The sequence below is a fragment of the Diplotaxodon limnothrissa genome, linkage group LG4 (genome assembly GCF_057381915.1).
Source record: "Diplotaxodon limnothrissa isolate DT_005_m linkage group LG4, D_limnothrissa_male_GT1.1, whole genome shotgun sequence".
NCBI classification, from domain to species: Eukaryota; Metazoa; Chordata; class Actinopteri; order Cichliformes; family Cichlidae; genus Diplotaxodon; species Diplotaxodon limnothrissa.
In genome coordinates this window covers 19,367,924-19,391,561 of record NC_140599.1, presented here as the reverse complement: position 1 = coordinate 19,391,561, position 23,638 = coordinate 19,367,924, and the positions used below count along the sequence as shown (strand labels likewise).

At 42.6% G+C, this 23,638-nt stretch overlaps 1 protein-coding gene across 1 annotated transcript in view; it reads left to right on the top strand.

Moving 5' to 3' along the window:
* The window catches only part of cep112 (centrosomal protein 112), a 128,213-nt gene extending 105,816 nt beyond the window's left edge, over positions 1-22,397 (top strand). The window contains exons 23-25 of the mRNA XM_085352395.1: positions 9,108-9,197; positions 17,827-17,928; positions 22,329-22,397. Of these exons, the coding sequence (XP_085208521.1) occupies positions 9,108-9,197; positions 17,827-17,928; positions 22,329-22,397 (261 nt within the window). The remainder of the gene's footprint in view (positions 1-9,107; positions 9,198-17,826; positions 17,929-22,328) is intronic.
* Positions 22,398-23,638: the final 1,241 nt, after the last annotated feature.

Here is a 23,638-nt window from a genome sequence, read left to right as displayed (position 1 = left end):
CAGCTGCCAAATCTGACAGAACTGAAGCCCACATTAGCATGCCAAGAAAAAAGGTACAAAGACACACACACATTCACACACATACACACGGCTTGTCTCTACCCTCTCTCAGAGCCTATCTTCCCAACTCTGTATCTTTCGAACTCTTTCTGTCTCAAACTCTGACTACACACACACACATACACAAGCACACATGCTCACCTCGCCCTGCCAAAAGGGAGAGGTGGCTGGTGAATAAACAATGGCACTCCGCCCATAGTGTCACCCGCCTGGGCTTTGATCAGCACCGCTGTTCCTGCTCCCCACAGCAGTGCTTCCTGTCTTTCTGCCTGCCGAATGTTGCCACGCACGTCCCCCAAAACGCACGCACGCACGCACACACACACACACACCTCTGTAACTTAGTGTTCGTGGACCTACATACACTCTCTTTCTCCCATTTTCTTCTCACTAAGTCTTTATCTGTGTCTTTCCCTCCCTCAAACTCTCCCACAAACACAGCTTTGAGTTAGTGCCCTTGTCTCTACAGTACATCTTCCAATAGTATTGCATTCTCTAACATACACCCACATATATTCAGTGTTTTCAGACACACACACACACACACACACACACTGAAGACAGGGATACACACCTTTGATCCAGGCTCCTCCAGCAGTAGCTTCTAGTGCGAGTCAAAGAGAAGGTCCTGTTGTAGTGTCCTCTGGGTGAAGTGACAGGAGACACATTACATAATGCAACAGTGACCATTGTCTCACAGTGTTTGAGGATGAGAGTGAATATGTGAGGTGCACTGTTCTTTGTGCATTAGACAGTAAATTTGCAGTAGATGTAGTCCATGTGATCTAGACGCTGTTTTTTTTTTGTGCATGCATAATAATGAGGGATCCTGTGCATGCACACACGCACACACAGCCATACAAACATGCACACATTAAGGAGGCTAGTTGTAGCAACTGCAGTTTGTCTGTAGTTCTGTAGTTATATATGCATTAGTTTCTGAGGGGGTTGAAAGGATGACTTTGCCTGTGGGAAGGAATGGCAGCAGTGGATCAAGAACAGGTGCGCTGGATACTCTCTGTAGCAGAGGCAAAGAGCTGCTTCAGTAGTTGTGTGTGTGTACGCGAGTGTCCATTTGTCTCCCGTGTTTCTGTGTCCGTCCACGTCCTTCAACACATCCGAGTTCTTTGTGTCAACCTTGAACTGCACATTTGTTTGTTAACCATCTGAACCATCATTTTCCTCTCTTTCTTCTTCTTCTCTTTCCTCTGTGTGTGTATGTGTGTGGGCATGAATACAGTTTTCATTTGTGTTGTGTGTTTGGTATCTGAAATGGTTGATGTTACTTGCTGAAAATAAAATAAACTGCTCTTTACTTTTAGCTAGGTTTAGGTTTATTGGTCCAGTTAGCCAAAATATATGTAACTGTTTATGCTAACAACAGATTAAGTTAACTCAGAAAATGTTATGTGATTTGTGGAATTATCTGAACTTGTGGTTTAAAGATGTGAGACTCATACCCCTCTTTGGTATGACACAGCAATGAGGGAGGGTCTGTAGTTATCCATTATCAGCCCTCAACTTGGTCCATGACGTTCCTCTCAGCCACCGTTGGACCCTGGTCAGATACTGGCTAGCTTTGGTAGGGATGTTTACATGTCTTTTGACCAACTGGCAATACAGAGACGAGAGAATGGTGAGCACAGAGCGCCACTTCCTGTTCTCTTGCTTCAAAGTCGGTGTTTTTGTTTTTACGTGGGTTTTTTGGTTAGATGCTTGAAATAAGATCTGTGGTTAACGTGTTTTAGACATTTTCCAGTTTCGTTCTACAACATAAAAAAACCTCAGTCAATAATCCGCCTGTAAATGTTGAAGAAGCACCAGCAAGTAGCTAAATGAGACTAGAGAAGAGACTGAAAGGCTGTAGTGATGATGACACTGTGACACTGAGAGAGCTAAAAGAGGCATTCAGTAACCTTTCTGTTTCGGTGGCTTTTTGTTTTGAGTCACTTTTATTTAAATCTGTGGTTTCCTCCAACGACTTTCTCACTTCCTGGGTGTGTTTGTTAGCATCACTAATAAAAGTATATTTCTTAATATAGGAGCAAACACACTGGGGCACTTCTTGTACTCGTGCCCCACCGATGGCTGTTGTTCTCTTAAATCTTAACTCCGTGCTGTCAAGTAAGCCCACATTCCAACTTCCAGCTAATTCCGGTTTGTCCTTTATGTCAGCATCAGCATTAGCCAGAAAGTTATAGTCTTGGATCTGTATACACACTGTATTTATAGCACGTGTGAAAGCGAAGGTTGCTCTCCCTCTTTTTTTCTTTCCCACTCTTTTCTGTATGCATTTGTGTGCGTGCGTGCGTGCTTGCTCCACACGTGTGCATTGTGTCGGCTGATTGATGAGTTTTCCGGCCATGGGGCCGATTCCCAGCAGCGTTTGATCCACATATCAGAGGAGGTGGAAGTAGAAGAAAGATAACATTCCAGGATGCTATAAAAGAACGTGGGAAGTAGAGTAGCTCATAGAGAGCATATTTGCAGACAACAAATGGAAATTACTCACCAAACCACAAACCTTATGCAATGTACAAAGAAACCAAGAGCTCTTTTGCGCTTTGGCTTGGGCTCCTCAGTTTGAAGGATACCATAGAACTTGGCTGAGGTCACAGATTGCATAATATCACTTAATAAGAGCTACAAGAGTTAGCGATATAGTTCAGAAAACCACTAAAATTGTCAGTACGTTCAATGCAAGATATTTTTTGGCATTCACAGAATGGTGATTTACTATTTTAATAGCCACATCATTATTTATTGTTGTAACCACTTATTTTTATTTTAATATAAATTACAGTGCTGTACAGTGGTTAGCCATCAGCAGGACACCAGATTGATTCTGTGCAGTGAAACGATATTAAATAGATGTGTATCGCATAATCTTGATTTTTTAAAATCCTGGTAAGAATCTGAGGATTTACTCCTAAATCAAAAGAGCACCTATGTTTCATAAGATGTTGTCAAGAGTTTTTAGAATGCACTTCATATGCGTCCTTTTCGATAAGCAGAACAAATGCACGAATGCCCACACACAAACGCACACACACAGCAGGCATATGGTGTATGTTTTATAGTCGTTTCCTATTCTCTTTCTAGCGCAGCTCACAGCAGCTGAAAGAGACGGGAAGACCGAGAACAGCGCGTTCCCCCCAGTGGGCACAGCTCGGTTGCAACATGTCTTCATTAGCGTGGCAATTGTCTTACTATTTTCATCAGTACCAGAAAAGACGGGCAAGATAACCGTTTGATTTACTGCTCAGGAGTTTCTCCACAACTGCTGCCATCACGCTATCTTCCCACTTTACTTCTAAATCAACTCTGGGAAGAAGAACTGAAAAGCATTAAAGCACTGAAAGCAAATCAATTCACACCAACATCGGTGTTATCTTTCAGTGGGGCTGTCCTGGTCGACTTGCTAAACCACTTTTCTTTTTCTTTTTTTCATTCCTACACACAGACAAGACAGACCAACAGCAAAGCAAAAGTTTCTCTTCTCTTAACACCTCAGGAGGGAGACCTCTCTCCTCCTCCTACAGCTTCTCTCTTACACTCACTTTTTTACCTTTCCCACAATCCTTTGATAAAAGTGCAGATAAAAGAAAGTCTGTGCTCATCTCTCTGGCCATCCATCTCTCCTTGAGGTTAGCACCTCCTTTATTATTTACTATTAGATCAGTAGCCATGCACACACACACCGCCTTGTTCTACTAAAGCTGGTGTGTGTGTGTGTGTGTGTGTGTGTGTGTGTGTGTGTGTGTGTGTGTGTGGGCGCAATCCACAAACTGTCTCTGCTTATGTATGTCTGTGTGCTTTGTGCGCCTTGTGTATGTATCTGCTCCTACCCTTGTCTGTGTGTGTGTCTGTGTGTGTGTGTGTGTGTGTGTGTGTGTGTGTGTGTGTGTGTGTGTGTCCTTGGCTGGAGGCGGTGCAGTGTGAGGTTTTTGCTGCTGTCTGAAGTTGTCCAGCCTCAGTGTCATTAGAGGATCTCTTTAATCCAGACTTTGGGAGAAACTTCTGACAGCACGCTGCAAATAGAAGGCCCCGCCGCACATGAAGAGCAGCTCAGCTCCTAACAAAACACCAAGTTTAAAGAGGCCCCTGGCCTTTTTTCCTCCTCCCACTATTCCCTCCCTTCTTTCTTCTTTGCTTTTCTTTTTTTTTCTCCTTGCCCTCTGTTGCTTTTACTTCACCCTGGGGAAACATGCTCGCCTTATCTGCGCAGGAGGACCACCCAGGAAAGATGACTAAGGCATCGTTGTGCCTGTGTGACGCCGCGTGTATGTTTGTGTGCGTACGACGCAGTAACTGCGCACTCATTTGACTGCAGAGTGTAGCGCTCACATTTTTAGAACTTTTGCTGTTAATATTAATGCATGCCTATACCTGTATGGATCGCTCTGAGCGGTGTGTTTGTTGGTGCTTGTGTGCGCGTGTGCCTCGCTAATCCTTTGAGCCAAAGTTTGGAATGAAAGGCAGAGGCACTTTGCTGATGGAGAGGTGAGAGAGACCTCTAAGCCCCCAACCGATGTACCGTGCGCCAGAAGTAGAACCGCTGCCCCTATCTCTTCACTCCGGCCACGTGTTTTTTTTTCTTCTCCTTCACGTCCCTCCTCCTCTTCGGTATCTTGCTGTTTCTCATTTTTCACCTTTCTGAACTTTCTCTCCTCTTGCACTCTTCTGGATGCGGTCACATTTCTCTTGCTGTCTTCTCAAGCTTTTCCTTTGCAATTTGCTTTTCTCACTTTCTTTTTTACACCTTTCACTTTCAGGCTTCCTTCGTTCATACCCAACATCTCTTCCTAAGGAAATCAGACCCCCCTCCTCCTCCCTTACACCCCCACCCCCTCTTCCTGCCCTGTTTTCAATGATCCCAGTCAGTCTGCATGACTGATACAGACCATATCACCCTCAGCATCTGGAGACATTTTTGCTGAATATTATACACATGGTCATTCATGTACTAAAGAAAAGAACTGTGTGCGTATGTTGACTACTTGTGTGTATCTGCAGTACATGTTATATGTACAGTACAGAGTTACAACAGTGGAAGTTAGACTGAGAAAATGAAGAATCAATAATGAAGCACCAGTTGGAGGTTTTGTGTCTGAACAAGTGCCCTCATTGATTAAAGTCAAGGTCAGACAGACCATGCACATCAGCTTCAGCACAGTATCTGTTGCTAATTCGCTTAATATGACCATTGTGTCTGACGGCAATAATGACTGAGTATCTGCAGCTCTTTCTGACTCACAAAGCTGTACTGTTCATCAGCAGAAACATCCCATATGATTCTATTAATGAAGGAACCAGGGTTGAACTTTTGCACTTAGATTTGCTTTGAGTACATCAAACGTAGAACCCACAAGAAAGAGAAAAACACGTCACCAGTGGGGTCAGCCTCACTTCCCAGAAGATGAGGTCGAGAAATTTTGTGTCACATTGCGGGGAATCACTAGTGGGACAGGAAGAGATGGGTGGGGTGTGATCTGTTAAGGACGCTTATCTATATTGTCTGCAACGGTGCTGTTTTAAGAATAGTTGTAGGTGACATTAGGGTCACAGTGGGTAGGTTTTACAAGATGATAGCAGACGTTTGCAGCTTAATCATAGACTGTATATAAGAGATGGATGCAGCCAACTTGATGTTTGCCACTAGTTTTTGGTCTCTGTTGTTTGAAGCCTTCGTGTTTGCATTTTGACGACAGCTATGCTACTTTCTTTGCAGCCAGAAGTGATTATATTTTAAAAGAAACGGTGCTGCTGTTACCGAGCCTGGTTAGTAAGACACAGTTAGGTCCATATATATTTGGTAAGAGACAACTTTTTACCTCAATAAATTTTTAATTAAACAACTCTGATGCAGTGCAGACTTTCAGCTTTAATTCAGTGGGCTGAACAAAAAGATTGCATAAAAATCTGAGGGACTAAAGCGTTTTTTTAACATCGCTTCATTTCAGGGGCTCAAAAGTAATTGGACAGATTAAATACAGGAAAATAAAATGTTCATTTCTAATACTTGGTTACTACTCTATCCAAAGAACGTTTTTCCAGAACTGTGCTGGCTTTTTTAGATGTTGGGGTTTTGTTTTTTTTAGCCAAGTTCAATCTAGCCTTTCTATTCTTGGCACTTATGAGTGGCTTGCACCCTGCAGTGAACCCTCTGTATTTACCTTCATGCAGTCTTCTCTTTATAGTAGACTTGGATATTGATACGCCTACCTCCTGAGTTGTGTTGTTCACTTGGTGGGCTGTTGTGAAGGGGTTTCTCATGACCATAAAAATTATTCTCAATATCACTTCTTGGGAGTGTTTATTAGCATCACTAATAAAAGTGTATTTCTTAATATTGGGGCAAACAGACTGGGGCATCCACCACTGTTGTCTTCTGTGGACCTCCAGGTGTTTTTGCGATGCTGAGTTCACCAATGCTTTCTTTCTTCCTCAGGATGTACCAAACTGTAGATCTTTCCACTTCTGATATTGTAGTAATTTCTCAGACGGGTTTTATCTGTTTTCACAGCTTTAGGATGGCTTGTTTCACCTGCATGGAGAGCTCCGTTGACCACATGTTGTCTGTTCACATCAAAATCTTCCAAATGCAAGCACCACACCTGAAATCAACTCCAGGCCCTTTAGCTGCTTAATTAATAATGACATAACAAAGGAATTGGCCACACCTGCCCATGAAAATAGCCTTTGAGTCAAATGTCCAATTACCTTTCCCTTTAAAAAGAGAGTGACACATGTTAAAGAGCTGGAACTCCTAAACCATTCATCCAATTTGAAAGATGGGAGTCTACTTATTATATAACTATATTCGGAATATGTTTCAGTAAATGGGTATAAAAAAACAAAACTTGTGTCAGTGTCCAGATATGTACTTCAGACAGAAGTACCTTGTGAACACTTTGTGTTACTGTGGGACACCGGATATGCCTGTAAATCTCGTCGTCTCTCTTTTCTAAAACTGTTAGAAGTTTGTCTCCAGCACAAACAGAAACGAAGGTACAGTCACTAAAAGAGCACTTGTTAAATGGGCCCCCTGTTGGGATGATGGTTAAAAAAAGAAATAACGGGGTGGGGGGTGGTAGAGTTACTACGAGTTTACAACATTATAAAATGAAGGTATGTAGGATATAAACCTTGTTTTTAAAAAGAAACACATTTTATTTGTCATATCACGGAAGAGAAGTGCTTTACCCACAATCCAAAGTTGAAATGGTCACTGTTACCATGGGAAAGTATTTTTTAAGATTTTTTTTTCTACACTCTCCCAAATGTTTAATTCGTCTCAAGAGACCATCACCACAATAAGCTGTGCATCTCTCTCTGCCCCTCTCCTCCAAACCCACTCCCACCCAAAAATAAATACTAGTCCTTGCATGCCTTCTCTACACTACCACTACAGCTACTTAAAGCTCTTGTAATTCATGTCAACTCCACTGAAAATGCTTTTCTTAGTGTCACTGAGACTTTGATTCGTCAGTAAACAAAATGAAATGATGAAATCAAAGGCAAAGGCTTTCACAGAATGGAGATGTAGGCTACAGTGGGGTTGTGACTAGTTAAGAAATACCCTGATTAATAGGATAAGCACGCTGGAAATGGGCCGCCTTTCATGTTGAAGAGCTGAAACTGACCTCGACGTGCTCTAGAGTCATGTTGGCCGATTAATGTGTGCTGAGAGGGGAAAAAAATCCAACTACCAGAAGCCTAAATGAAGCCTAAATCGCCTGCGTCAGTGCAGTTGAGGTTAGTTCACACTGTGTTTTAAATTAGTGAAAGAAAATGGTCATATATGAGATAAAATTGCCAAGAGGCACTGTGAAATCGGAGTGTATTCAGTATAAAAATCTAACTAACAAATCCAAGTCTGTGTTTCTTTTTTTTTTTTACTTCGTGGTGTAGTTTCCAGAGAAGCTCTACCTAAAAGTTCACCCCGGCCCTAAAGCCTTGCAGTCTGCGCGTGATTTATGTCAGTGGACTGAATCGTAGATCAGGCGGTCATGCCTATCACCTGGACTACGTTTCCCTCGGCTCGGAGAATCAACAAGTCAACACCTGGCCTGCTCACTCAACTCCAGTGGGGGGAGACACTGTGGATATTGATGTTAGCCAGTGCTACACTCACACTTCTTGGAGGTGTGTGTGCATGCAAGTGTAAATGCACGCCCGTGCTTTCATCTTAAGATATTTGTGTGTGTGTGTGTGTGTGTGTGTGTGTGTGTGTGTGTGTGTGTGTGTGTGTGCACACGCACACTTGCACGTGTGTACATATCAGTCCCTGCTTTCCATGCAGACTAATCAAAGATGAAGTGTCCACATGTGCACTCGGAACATCTGGTTCTGGGTCGTACGCAGGAACTGTGCTTTGCTATCACTTACGGGCAGAAAGGGGGGAAAACTGCTTTGTGCGTTTCTTTTTCTTTCTTTTTTTTTATTCTTCTTTCTTGCCTGAGTCTTAGAAAGCAAAATAGATTGAATTCTTTATTGGTACCTTGTGGGGAAATTTGATCGGCACAGGTACTGGAATACATGCGAGAGGGCTCGTTATCCACTAAATGATACAGTGTATGTTTCTTAGTACTGCCAAGGAAAGGAATAAGAACTGCAGCTTTATAAAAGACTAGAAAGTTTGTTTGTTTCCATACTGGGGAAGTCTTTCTTTATGCCCTTGTCTAAAAATAAGTTTAGGGTTAATGAGGGCAGCTTCATAGTAATTACTGAGATTGCTTTGTTAATAGCCTTTTACCTCCCAAAAAGTAATCACAAGCTGTATCTCTCTTCATTGTCCTTCTGTCTATGTTTGTGTACTCTATATTCCTATTAGTTTTCTCCATCTACTTGTTTTTTTTTAGCTCTGGTCTTGAGTCTGGTGTAGCCTCTTATTGAGATAAAGCGTGCATCTGTTTGCAATCTCAAATGTAACTGCAGATTAATGTCTATCAATTTGTGCCACGTAACACTTAACGCCACACCGAATTCGAAATGTTTTTCTCTTTGCGTCAGTCAGCTGACTGACTGTCTCTCCCTTCCCTCAGGCTCTGCAGGAAAAGGTGGAAAGTCTACAGAGACAGCTGCACTTGGCAGAGAAGAATCTGCTAAGCAAAGAGCTGGAGACTGAAGAGAAGGTGACAAGTTTCTCTTTTTCTCTCCATATCTCACCATCTCTTTCAAATGCTTCTGAGAAATGTACGAATGAGGCAAGACCGCCTTACCCAAACTGATTCTCTCGCCAACAGTATTGCTACATCCCTCTCGCTGCCCAGCATTACCTTTTTTAACCCTTTTTCATCAGAATTCCTTTTGGTTCGTGCAAGCACACAAGGCCTCATCTTTGGCCCCTCGTCGTCTTATGTCACCAGTCCCTCCCTCCCAATTTACCAACCTTACTTGATCCTCCAGGGGGCCACAAAAGGCAAACAAAATAGATTTCCCCCCTTCCTTTCCTGCCCTCCCCTCATCACTCTGCCATCTCTCGTTCTCCTGTTCACAACCAGAGATATGCCCCCTCGCACATTTCCCAAATTCCTTGAGATCTGGCTTCAAGAGCCAGCGCCTAGGGCCAGGAATGCCACCGCTGCCTGCGTTCAAAAGGGAAGCCTCTGTGTGCACACATGCCGACAAACACACACCCACAGCTCTCTAGAGCGCCCTGTAATCAGGCTCTGTTTTGACCTTGACACACAGAGAAGAAAGCACTAATGACTACACTCACACAGGAGGTTGTTCTTTTGTACTGTGGTATGTACACCAAAGGCATTCGCTCTCCTGCGTCCCCCTCTGATCCACCCACTGACCCTTGTACACACTTCACACACCCATTGCGCACCTCAGTGTCCAGCCTTCGCAAATTTTCAGGAAGAGTCCAGAGGTTTTTAGGAGCCATTGATCACTGTGCCAGTCCCAGAAGCAGGGTCATATGGTTTCCTATGACTTAGGAGCTGCTGAATCAGGAATCTACCTGCTCCCATGTCAGGTGAGGGGTTGGGTTGAAATTTCTGAGTGTTTTCAGCATTAATAAGTATCTCTGTATATCATAAAGTATACTTAAAGTGAGTGTATGATTCCTCATTTGTTTTAGGGGTCCTCAGTGCACACCCTCACTGTGTGAAGTGTGCATCTTGTAGCTCTGAGGCTGCCCTCTCTTTGCACCAACTTTCTTCTGACTGGCTGAGGCTGCTGTGCTTGAGATGACCATATTAAGTACATCCACTGTTGCTGACATCACACAGATGCAGACTTGAAAAAAGCTGTCTGAAACCAAGTGTTTATAAAACAGTCTGAATTTAGTCCATTGTAACAGTTGTATGACAGAAATTAATGGAACACAAACTAGTTCCCCTTAAAGGGTACAGCTGTTGTATTGCAACTTCCACAGTGTTCTCCTCTTTTGCAAAGCTTCATCACAGTTTTATTAGTCTTGCTAAATTTTTGATTGCGGTGCCACTAAGATACATGAATTATGATGCTGATTCCAAAAATGTTGCCTTCTGAAGCAAAAACAGCAACACTGCGATTGAAGCAAAGAACGGGTAAACACGACTAAAAATCTGTTTAGCATTTGGTTCCAATTTTAGGTGCTTGACAGTTCTTTTTTTCACAGCCACTAACACATTTCGCTAATCCAGCACAGATTGTTTTGCTGTAGCAAAGTTGGCAGCGCAGAGATCAACAGGAAGTGAGCCATCGTAGAAATAAAGGAATGTGTGCATGTGCCAGAAGAGCTAAGAACCCATTACAGGGTACACATTGCAGGGCAGCTGAGATCGGATCTGGAATGATGGGGTTTGAAGGTTTTTAATAAGGTACAGCAGCTAATGTTTCAGCACAGAGTATGACTTCATCAGAGGGAGAAGAGGAGGCTTTTGGCAATGTGGATGTTCAGAGTGCCTGCACCCAGCTAATAAGTGTCTCTCATAGCATGAACAGGTTTTACGTGTGTCTAGCCAATACCTTATTCCGAAAGAATGTATTATTATACATCCTGGGTTTGTGAGACATGTCTATCCAACTTTCAAGACCGTAGTGTTTTTTTGTTTGATTGTTTTTTTTAAGGCATAGGCAGCCTGTATTCCAAGGCTGAAGAGGAAAGATGCCCACAAGCAGAGGAAAAAGTGCACCTGGAAGACAGTGACCTGGGAAAACTGCCACATTAGCTCCTCTCGCAACTCGTTGATCAAATGCCAATTTTTGCTGATTTATTTCCCCAAAGAACTTCTGTTGACACCCTCTACAAACAAAAATCAGAGTTTTACAGAAAACAAAGTGCTGTGCTGAAGGAAAGACGTACAGATGGTTATCTGAAAATCAGTTGCTGTACACCATTCTTTACTTGACATATTTTACCTTAACCAACAAAAGCAGGTGCAGGTTTTGCACCTGCACATGTTACTGTATATGAATGTTGGTCCTAAGTGAGGCTAAGCAGGCTGAGAACCCTGAAAATAAGCTGACTGTGGTTCGTTGTCATTTGTTTACTGCAGCTCTAATTACATAGATGCTCAGCTAATGTAATGAAACTGACATTATATCTTGTAATAACATTAGCTAGCTACTTGTCAACCATCCTAGCATTTCAGTCTGCGCGCTGTTTTAATAAAAGGATTTATTTTTAAGTATAAAAGGTCATTATTTCATGATTGCTCACCTTACTCAATTCAGTTGAATTCTGCTGATACTGGTACCAACTACTAAATTTCTAGTGTCTTGACCTCCCTATTTAGCACTCGAGCTAACTCATCTGGAGGTCTAATGGCCCAGGAGTCATTCCTCCTGCGCCATCTTTGAAGTCCACTGCCTGGTGCGCATGCATTGTTGGTGCATTGTAATGTAAATTCTCCGTGGACTTGCAGGCATGCAGACATTGACCCAGACCCTCAAAATGACAAAATGTACACTACCAAGCAAACTTATGGATAAATATGGTAAATGTGGGGCGATTGTGGCTCAAGAGTTGGGAGTTCGCCTTGTAATTGGAAGGTTGCCGGTTCGAGCCCCGGCTTGGACAGTCTTGGTCGTTGTGTCCTTGGGCAAGACACTTCACCCGTTGCCTACTGGTGGTGGTCAGAGGGCCCGGTGGCGCCAGTGTCCGGCAGCCTCGCCTCTGTCAGTGCGCCCCAGGGTGGCTGTGGCTACATGTAGCTTGCCATCACCAGTGTGTGAATGTGTGCGTGAATGGGTGGATGACTGGATATGTAAAGCGCTTTGGGGTCCTTAGGGACTAGTAAAGCGCTATATAAATACAGGCCATTTACCATAAATATGACCAAGAATGTAGGTTACAGTTAGTTATGTGGAAGTATAAGTGGTTATGAGGCCATGTTGGCATTTGTAAGTCATGTGAACAATGTCTTTTTTTCCATTGTCAGCGTCCGGCAACTTTATAGTATCTTGTCGAAAATGTTTGTAGGTGCGTATTAGCATCGTTTCTTAGCGCAGCTTGTCACAATTATACCTTCGTGGAAGCGACTGGCTACATGATATATTGACTCCTGCCTCATATAATGCTCTTGGTCAAGAAAACGACATAGTTTGCATGCAACTATCAGGATTAATGTACATTATACATGTGTTAGAGATGCTGTGGACAGAGTCTGCGCATTGTTTTTTATTTGCCATTAAACCTAAAGGTATCCAGTCTCCACACACCAATAATATTGCCCTGGTTTATCTGCCAAGATGTGTCTTTGTAATCCGATCCCTCTCCTGCTAAAACAGCTTTTCTGCCCAGACTTCACACAGATGTTGCTTGCCTTACACTAGCAGGGCCCTCGCAGGCTCCCCCACTCTAAAATGGCAGATCATCAGCTCGCTGTGTGGTTCAATTCTCCTTGAAGACAGGAGCAGAATATTGAAGACTACAGCTCTTCGTATAAATACATAATGATACAGTGGGCATGGCGAACTGTACAAGTTTTAGAGATGTATCCTTGTGCAACACGGGAGCTCGGTGTAATAAAAAATAAATCATGTCTCTAGTTGTTTTCAGTATTGATGCAGACATAAAAATGCAGAGGAGCTGAACTTAAGTTCTGTAGGCTGAGCCTTTTTCCTGTGTGCTGTTTTTGTTGAGGCACATTACATCAGCAGCCACCAATCCATCCCATAGTTCTAACAACCTCACTAAGATCTGTAGCCAGTTCTAATCTCCTTCTGCCTTTCCTTTTTTTTTTTCCTTCTATTTTTTCTCCCTCATTTCTGTGAAGCGGTTTCCTTTTTTCCCTCTCGCAGCAAAGCGTTTCTGAATTCAAATCGCTCCTTGGTGAACTCACTGAGTGCCAACTCAGTGGATGTGGAGGCGCAAACTTTGTGAGTGGCGTCATTTTTGATGTACACCCTTGTTCCTGACAAGGTTTTTGTCACTCGGGAACAAGGGTGTATATCAAAAATGTCTTTCCAGCAGCTACCCCCACTCCTCTTCCCTCTTCCACCTCCAACCCCCCAACCTGTCCCACGCAAGCCTGTGCACACACACATACACCCCAACTTCATTAGCATACATCAAGCCTCCCCAACAATGTGACAAACTTCATTTGAACGTTGAAAGTGTTGAGGGCTTGTTCCTTTCTGCTGGCAGCTGTCAAAAACCATGCCATGTGACGGTACCAAACGCAAGGGAAAGTCAAAACCACAATCTAAAGACTATATATAGATGAAATGTTGTCATTTTAAGATGACTGGGAGGGGAAAACAACTGCCGCTCCTCACAGTCTTCAAAACTAGAGAATCACGCTTCATCAAGAACAAACAAAATCATCTCTCAAAGAGCTTCTGAGATGAAACCAGATTTCTCTTTAGAAAGTCAGCGTCCCCTTTCATTGCTCAGGGAAAATAGTGGCGCACTTTTTTTCTCTCTGTGATTCCCTTCCTCTCTTTTCTTTCCTATTCACTTGCATCTACAGTCCGTCAGTGACCAAAGAACCTCATGGAAGGTTTGATCAGCAGTATTGTTCAAAGGCATCAAACATCTGTCCTAATAAGTGAGGAGCCTTTTTTCTCAGATGCCGTCACGTCTCCTTCCACCTGTCAGAAAAATAAACATGCCTTTGCTGCAAAAATCATGTTGAAAGAAAAGTAAAATGTGTTTGCGTGAAGAAAAGGAGAGATGCAAGCAGAGGGACCTCAGATAGGGCAGGAAAATGCAAAGTCGAAGAAACGGCGTCTCTTAGGAAACGAGTCAGACATCTGCGGAGAGTTAGATGCTTCTGTCTTGAATTTTAACTCCATTGTGAGACATGGTGGAGTCAGAAATTTGAATTGATATTATACCTATTCTTGTCTGCTTTATGCTGTAACTGCTGTCTGTTAGATGTGTTGTTATGAACAAAAAAAAAAAAAAAAGAGTCCTGCTTCCACCCACACATGTTGCATAGTAAACTGTGGCTAAGCTTTAGATCAGGGAAGGCAAATGTTGTGGTCTGCTACACTGTAGAAAGAGCAGAAATACACCCTCAGGTTAAAGGAGCCCTATATATATGCTTTTCCCTATGTACTCCTATGTACTCTCTTACAGTGGTGGATGCTTAAATTAAACATGGCCAAAGTTTGAAATAATGAGGTATGCACAAGCGAGCCAAAAGCTCAGGCTTCAGGCTGCTCTAAATTGTACACAAGTTTCTACTCTTGGATCTCTGTAATGTTAGTATAGACATCAGGCGCACAGCAGCCCTGCCTCTCCCACCACCACCACTGCCATCACCTGCTATTCAAACGTTCTCTTTACGAGGGGCAGCCAATCAGAAATTTGATTTAAAGCTATGCAATTAACTTGCAATCTTATTGCCTATGAAATGGCAGCTTTGAAGATGGAGACCAGGTCTGCAATTATTCTCAGTCAGCTGCTGTCTTCAGAGCGACTTTAGTGCATCAAGACGGCAATAAAATCGAGTCCGTTAGATGGAGTCGCTCTGCTACCAGTTTGCAATCAAATGAGATCAAGTTGGCAATTACTTGTAATCTGTTTGTATAAGACAAACTTGTCATCTACAGGAATTTAGCGTCCATCCAGAATCTCTTGGATCTGAAACATAAATTCAACAATTCCTCCACAGATAGTGACATAGTTACGATTTAACTGCAGCACAACATAAGCACTTGGCAAACTTTGATTTTTATATAAGATCCAATACAACCAGCTGCCAGCCAGCTATGGTGAGTCTGTTATTGCAAAGAAAAGCGTCATAGACAATGGGCACTCATCGGTGCAGCATGTTAGCAATCTGCTTGTGTTTATAAATTAGATGGCAGTTATTTGCAAAGCCTTCACCAACCTGTCTAAGAGCGATTGTAGTGAGTCTGAGTCACATCACTATTGTTTGGAGGTCGGTTACCTCCTACCAGGCAACCTGTCCAATCGCTTTGCAATGAAAAAGTTGGTTGTGCAACACCCTCAACCTCTGGGGGACCAGTTAGTCGCCGCAACTACTTGCAGCCAAAAAAAAGATCAATGCAATCAGCAGGAAAACACCACTTTTCCTAATCACATGCAGGCTGCTTTTCTATTTTTAATCTTGTGTGTGACTGAGCTATAAAACATCTTGTTTCAGAGGATGAACTGAAGGGCTGCACAAAGGGCTCGGTGAAAGATAAACGTATTATTTTGAACTGTGACTCATCCAAAGCTGCTCTAGGACAATCCAAGAATGACAAATATGCAGCTGGAAATTTGTATAACAGGTATAATTCATCTGGATTTGAGGTGTATTTTTGTGTTTGTGTGTTCATGGAATATGTATGTGCTGTGCTGTTCCCATCATATTATTTTATGATGGGAACAGCAACAGAAAATTCAAGTAATATTTTCTCTTGCAGCCACTCTTTCAGCGCCATAACCATGAAGTCGTTGGTGCGAATGTAAGCTGTATGACCTTACCGTGTCATATAATACATGAACTTTTCTAGTTTGTCGCCCTTACGACCGTATGTACATCATCCAGCCGCCGTGAATGCGTTATTGCTGCCTTGCCGAATGTATGGGACAGAAAACGAAGACAGCATTGCCGCAACGGAGCTTGTAATTTAGGCAAAGCGGATTTCTCGTTGCTGCGGTGACGGCACCATACATGAATCAAGAATGCAACACTGAGGAACTTGGCTTTTGAAGAATCTAAGACTTATATTCAGAGTGGTTGGTAAGGGATGTGTTTATTCAACCATTGTTTATTGCTTCGGTCTGAGGTAGTGAAGTGTGTTTTGTCTTGGCTTGCCGTTTTGTTATGACTACAGGAGCTGCTATAGATAGAGACAGACATTTTGAAAATCTGCACTCCTCTTCGCTTGAGCCCTTTTTTCTTTTTTTTAAAATCCTGAACATTCAAATTAAAGCTTCCAAGTTTTGTTTTGTTGGGTTTTTTAGCCCTTGTTTTTTAAAGGCCTCTCTTTCAAATTATCCTTGACTTCATTTTCACACAGCGCGGACAAAAAAAAAAAAGACATAATTTTGTAAACTGATGGATTCTCAGCCTGACGTTATTGGTCCAACACTTTCAAATGAATAGGGCAGACGGAGCCTGAAAAATTGGCAAAGTTGTGGCAGACTAATCTACAGCACACTGTGCCGAGACAAAGTGAGCTGCTTCATGTTGGGATCATTTATACTGAGGGTTGCTTTGAAGTGCTTCCCAATCCCTTTCATTGTGCCCAGGAAGATTAATTAGCCAAAGCCAGAACAATCAGTTAAATCCACAACAGGAAGATTATTTTAGGGAAACCAATCTTTTTTTTTTTTTCCCCTCCCCATCCACCCACCGCCCCCACCACCTCATTCACGCTCTCTTCACTTGAAAGACTGATGAGAGGTGGGGATTGTGGGCATATTCTTAACGCTAGTGGACTTTGGCTCTGTAAAACACATTATGGTCATTTAAAATGCTCAGACTCTCTCCCCTGGTTACACCTTGAAATATGTTGGGGAGGAAGGGGGACAACTGTTGCTTTTCACGGGTCGAATTAATCCCCCGAGCTCTGTTAAACTATTCATCAAGCTCTGAATTAATTGATTCGGCGACTCTTCAAAAAATGCTGTAAATGTTTTTACAATACTGTTAAAGCGTGTATCTGCGTTTGTGTGTGTGCGTGCGTGCATGCGTGTGTGTCCATACATGTGTGTTTCTGGGTAAAAAGTGGGGGTTGCGCTAACCAAACCCTTTTCAACTTCTATAATCAAACTCTGGTTTAGTGGAGTGTAATTTAGCCCCAGACAGACTTCCTCCAGTCCTCCCCAGTGGAGATAGCTAGCTAGCTATTGAGCCGCTGCTGCTGCGTTTGATGTGTCCTGCCCTCCACCATGGCCCTGTCCTTTTCCAAACCCAGCTGTCTTGAGCCCATAAGTGCTTTGTGTCAGATCTCGCTGTAGTCACTATCATCCAGTAGGGGGTGTTGCGCAGAGCGAGTAATGTCAGTCTGCGGACCCCCTGTGGAGATGTGAAGGAGCTGTGAAGAGCGAGGGAATACTCTGAGCCATGAATAAAGAGGGGATGCCCACAGTGTGTGTGTGTGTGCGCCTCATCTAAGGGAGTTGTTGGTTTGGCCTGAAAATGCATACATGTGAGTGTGTCTGTGGAAAGAAAGAAATACTTATTCAGCAACAATACCACAATTGTTATCCAGTTGAGACACACCGTTTAAGAGCGTCTCTGGGGCATCAGAGACAACAAGAGAGTGCATGATTACTATATATTACTTAATAAGTATTATTTGATTAATGTGGTGCCTTACTTTCTTGCTGACTATGCATCTTTCCTACCTCTGTCTTCTCAGGTAACCATGGTGCATAAGGAGTATGAGGAGAAGATCAAAGGTCTGATGCCGGTGGAGCTCAGGCAGGAGCTGGAGGACACAATCAGCTCACTGAAAGCTCAGGTGAGGTTTGATCTGATAGAGGCAAAGCCAGAGCAAGAAAGATGTGTTCAGTCTGTTGAACATCTCATTGAGAATCCATTCATTTTCTTCCATTAACAGCATTATAACTTATAAAGTCTTGAGCTGGGAAGTAGGTACAGCGATTTGTTAAGACATCTGCAAAAAATTTAATGGATATACAGTCTTTAGCTCTTTACCTCAGCTTTCAGTATGTGTCCATGTCTGTTTACTCTGGAGGAGGTTGTAAAACTTGGTGAAATGAGTTTGATAGTGTCCGATGAGTCAGTGAAGCTCACTTCAGCCTGATGACACTCATACTGAGCGATACTGAGGTCAGTAGTTAAGGATAGCTGCTGTTAGCTGGCATTAGTGAAAAACTTTGAAGTGGCTCTGACACTGTGGCAGGAAAAAAAAACGTCGTACAATGAGGGGATGTAATGAGAAATGGGTACCATCCTTCATATATAACTCTATAGTTTTATATCTGAAGCGGTAGACACAAATTAAAATTTTCACTTGGCTGGTCTTTAGCCACATACATGAAACACCATTAGGCAAAGCGGCGATGTTCGTGTCGGCCACTGTATTCAAGCTGGCGGGGCGCCATGGTGGCTCCCGTGAGCCAACAGCTGCTCCTTTGCATTTTTATGGATTATTTTTAAGTTTATGAGAGTGCATCAGTTTGTTGGAAGATGTAATTACTAGGGGTGCAACGATACACAAAATTCACGGTTCGGTTCGGTTCGATACTTTGGTGTCACGGTTCGATATTTTTTCGATACAAAAAAAATGTTCATGCCTTTTTAATTTGTCATTTATTAAAATTATAAATATATATTTTAACTCAAAAGTACAGTTTTTAAATTTAACCCTAACCCTTGTGCGTGTTTTTTATTTTGACAGCGAATGCGCACCTGCGGACCACTTATGTGCAGCCCTGGTTATTTAGCTCGTCATATTGCAGCCACAGAAATTATTTTGTCCATGAAACCATAAAGCTGCACTTTCTTTTTGCCTTATAGTCTGATTTGTCATAACTTCTCCGTTTTGTGGTAAGCTTTTCTTTGGCTGTCACTTCTTCACCCTGACCTGTCTTATTTGGCTCAGCAGAACTAAAATATATATCTGTCTGTGAAGGTTCTCAGTCATCCAGGTCATCGTAGTCAAATATAAATCCTGCTGCTTTTACACAAGCACTCACATAAGCTCAGCGATTCTCTGCGCGATCAACCTCTCACATGTTTAAGCTGCGGGAGATTTCACTTGTCATGTTTGCATAGTAAGCTAACGATTAATAAGACGATGTCAGAGGAATTGGTGCACAAATTATCATCACTCACAGATCAGTGCTGTCGCTCTCTATACACAGTTCGCACGATTGCAAAGTGAAAGCAAAAAAACAAGCGCAAATTCAAACGCGATTTCAATATGTCACATATTGACAGTGGCTCACCGATGCCAATGACATAATTACCCAGCTACATTTCTGAAAGAATGCAAAAGCATTGACATATATTTTTCCTACAATAGCCCGACGGGCAGGGAAGAGATAGATTTTGGTAGCCCGACTGAAAAAATCGCTAGCCCCAGGACGTCAGGCTAGCGATATTGCAAGCCCTGTATCTGATTGAGGAATCATGCATCTTTGGAAAAGAGAGTTTATTACAGAGAAATGTCTCTTTCCAAAATAAAAGCTATACTATCCGCTTCTTCTGGGTTATATTCTCAGCAGCATAAGGAGAATCATGTGCTAACAGCTGTCTAAATGACTCGGCTAAAGTTAGTAGCATGCTTGTTGTTTTTGTCTTTGCACTAGGATGATGTCGGCGTAAATGTGCAGTCATATTCGTTGTGTTCCCACTAGTGCTTTCAGGTTAATCTCGTTGAAATGACCTTAACACCACAACATGGCAAATCTCCGTTAACGAGCTACCGCCGATCGCCCCGTGTGTGGGGCTAGACGGCCAACACGTTAACGAGCTAACTGCGCTAACACACTAGTTCCCACCCATGTAATTGAGCATTGCATGGCACATCCAACATACTGTTTTACTTTAGTCCATGACTCGCTTACCTTCAGGGTCATACGTCACATGAAAACCAAAATAATTCCAAACGCCAGATCTGAATGAGGGTGGGGGAGGTCCATGTGTCTTGCTAGCTTGCCCTGCGCTCTTCCTTCTGACTATGCTGTCTGTGTTGAGCGCTCAGTGGATCTGCGCTCGACAGTGCAGCCTAGGCGGAGTAGTCGAACGCAGATTCACTGAGCGCTCAACACAGACAGCATCGTCAGAAGGAAAGTTGATAAAATAAATTACAAATTTTGTATTGTTCGATACATATGCGTACCGAACCGAAAGCACTGTATCGAACGGTTCAATATCGATACGAATATCGTTGCACCCCTAGTAATTACATACTAATCTATATATGTTTACGAGTACAATATTCTTTATTTCTATTAAAGAAACTGAAAACATGACTGTATCTGTTAGTAGTTTTTAGGAATAGATCTCCAGGCTTATTCAAGGGTATTCAAAGCTCTTCTTTGGATGTTGGCTGTCTTTCATATTCTTTGTCAAGATGATCCCCCACTGCTTCAATAATGTCGAGGTTTGGGCTCTGAGGATGGCAATCCATGACTGAGAGCGATGTTTCATTGTGTGTTTTTGGATTGGCATTGTATTTGAGATTATTGTCATCCTGAAAAATGATTTTTTTCTGCCACTCAGACACTTTCCAGATGGTACTGCTGGGTGGATTTAGTTTGCTGGGTGTAGATATACAGACAATGGATGTAAGCTGCAAACATGCCAGATTTGATCATATCTGCTGATTTACATCCTTAACCCCCAGGCAGGTCCCATGAAACTATACAGTATGGAAGTGATCGTATGCAGATCCACAACAAACCACACATAACAAAGACACATACAAACAATATACCATCCTCAGGTAGAAGTGATCACAGATCAGGTTGGACATAAGCCATTGCCTGAGATCTGGAGAGCATTCTCTTTATTTTAACTACTAAACTATTGCAGTGTTTACTTCCTTTTATTGTTATTGCAGGATTTTGTGTGTTTTCACTTTCTTCTGTTATAAATCAATCAAAACTGAGGTAAAGCCCTCTGTATGAAACTAGATGTAGACTTATTTGTTTGAGTGAGACCTCTCTTCCGTGCAGTTTCGGCGTAGCACTCGATCATGGCCTCGGCATTCACTTCGGACCCTGCTGATCCTCTCTGCAAATGTTAATCTCTCATTGTCTTCCCCTCAGATCAAACAGTCAGCCTTTGCATAACCGCACTCGTACGTTTCTCCTCCGAGCCGTGTCCTTTGTCTCAGCATTTACGTTGGAATAATAATAATAACAGCGTGCAGTGCAGGTCTCTATAAAACGCTCGCATCATTAACCCCTGCCTTGTTCAAATAGCGCTTCCAAGATCCCGTTTCATTGGACAGACCGCAGCTCTGCGATCAGAAATGTTTATAAAATGCGATTCATGACCAGAGCGGCCTCTCCTCTCATTGACAGTGTCTTGGGTTTTGCACATTAAAGTGCATTATTTTATTACATAGTTTGAGAAAGAAAAAAAAAAGGTGCAGAGAGTTTCCGTGTCTCTGGAGGCATCCAACCACATTTGGGTATGGTTTTGCATATACTTTCCCAGTGCGAAGTGCCAAATGAAATGCTAGAACTTGAACTGAGGTCTCCCCCACAGAAAGGAATGTACCCTCGGCTCCAGTACGGTAGTCCCAGAACAATGCGGATTCTTTTGGAGCTGTGATTATTCTGCCAGGCTCTAGATGCCGTGTAAATGTAGATGGAGTTTATTTTCACTTCAGCGAAGCACACTTCATAAATAAACCGGCACTTTGTAGCCAAACAAAAGAACGGTGCTGCCTCCTAACCTCGGCTAACCTGGGCCTGTAATCTTCCCAGCGTGCCTTAACCCCGCTGCCCTAATCTCCTGACCCCCGGCCCCCGCTGTCGTGACCCCAGGAGTCAACAACCGAGGTTTTCTTCTAAAAAAGCACAACCGACCTAAATCAATCAAACCCTTCTCCACTTCCAATTCCTGTGTCCTGATGAACCAGTTCTTGCTTCCTTCATACTGAATATATTTGAACTCTTTACCCCTTGAAAGCCAACTAGGAGTAGCTTTTGATGCTCTTTTCTAACCTGAGTGGTTTCGGTCATGTTTCAGGCCTGATTATGGATATGATTGGATTTGCAATTAGAAGTTAGTGAAGGTGGTCTCTGCCTTTGCAGTTACGCTTGTAAAAACATAGAAAACTCTTCTAATGGTCACCAAACCACGTCTTTGTTTCGTTTTCGAAACTCGTCATAATGGTGGAAAGAGTTGAAGATTACCCCGTGCCGTTCTCTGTTTCAGGTTAACTTCCTTCAGATGAGAGCCTCTTTGCTACAGGAAGACCTGGATGCCTGTCGCAGCAGCAGGTGAGCATGTCGATCTGAAGTAGGCCAGAGCAGTAAAACTTTATGAGAAATGAGTAAAATGACAGAAAAGGTTCTGGTAATTCGTTCCCAAACTATTCTGTAATCATAATATATGAAGTTTTTGTGTTTACTGTGGACCGTTAAAAAAAAAAGACTACAAATTAGTGGAAAACCAGGATTTTTTTTGTCATTTCATTGTTTCTCTTTACTTACAATTACCTTGGTGTAATATGAATGACCATAAATCAACAGAAAATGGTGTAAAATGTATGAAAATACAGTTAAAAGGTCCAAATCCGTGCATTGAGTCACATATTTTGAAGCTGTCCAGTGGGCCAGATTAGAGTCTTTGGCGGACCGATTCTAGCCCCATGGCCTTACGTTTGACATCCCCGGTTTTGAACCTACAGAAATGCATGTGTGTAGTACACATCATAATCAGTCTGCTGCCTTGCTTTAAAGGTGCAGATACGAGCTTTGTCTTTGACTAAGACAGCTTCCAGTCTGAAGGGCTTTAATTGCTTTCCCTGCATCCATCACACTGTAAGAGCCATTTATGTTTTTGCAACTATATACATGTGCAGCGATGACAGCGCCCTGTCAGACAATGCCGCAGCTCACGTCTGTGTGCGCAATGCTCCCAGGACTGTCACTCACGGCAGATCACAGGAAAACTGTTATTTCCCTGCACTCTGCCCTCATTCCTAAAAGTGACTGTGAGTCAGTAAGGAGTGAGTAAATCAGAGCCGGTTTGCATTTGTGTTGAAATTACGACGAGTGTCTCTCTGCACAGGTAACAGCACGGTAACGTCAGGCTGATCTTCCGCCCGGACATGAAGGACGGCGTCGCCGATCAGGTGTGAGCACTGTTGGCCGTTACGAGTATTTCACACACCTGCCACGTCATCTTTTACTTTGAAAGACTGTTTTTTTTCTCTCCATTGGTTTAACATCTGAAATATTTATTCATTGTCAGATTTTAGTTTTGTCTTGTTCAAAAAAAAAAATTCTCGTGTTTTTAGCTTTTTGTATTGTTGTTTTTCATATCATTATTAACTTGATGTTATTGATGTTTTTTTTTAAATATATCAACTGCTTTTAATAAAACACTTTGCTTCAGTTTTCTATTGTCCTCCTATTATTTTTTCCTTATTCCGAGCATGTTTTTCATCTTCTTCAAATACCTCATAATTAATCCCTTATTTAGGGGGAGCTGTGCCATTGCCTTTGTTTTTCAATGACCAC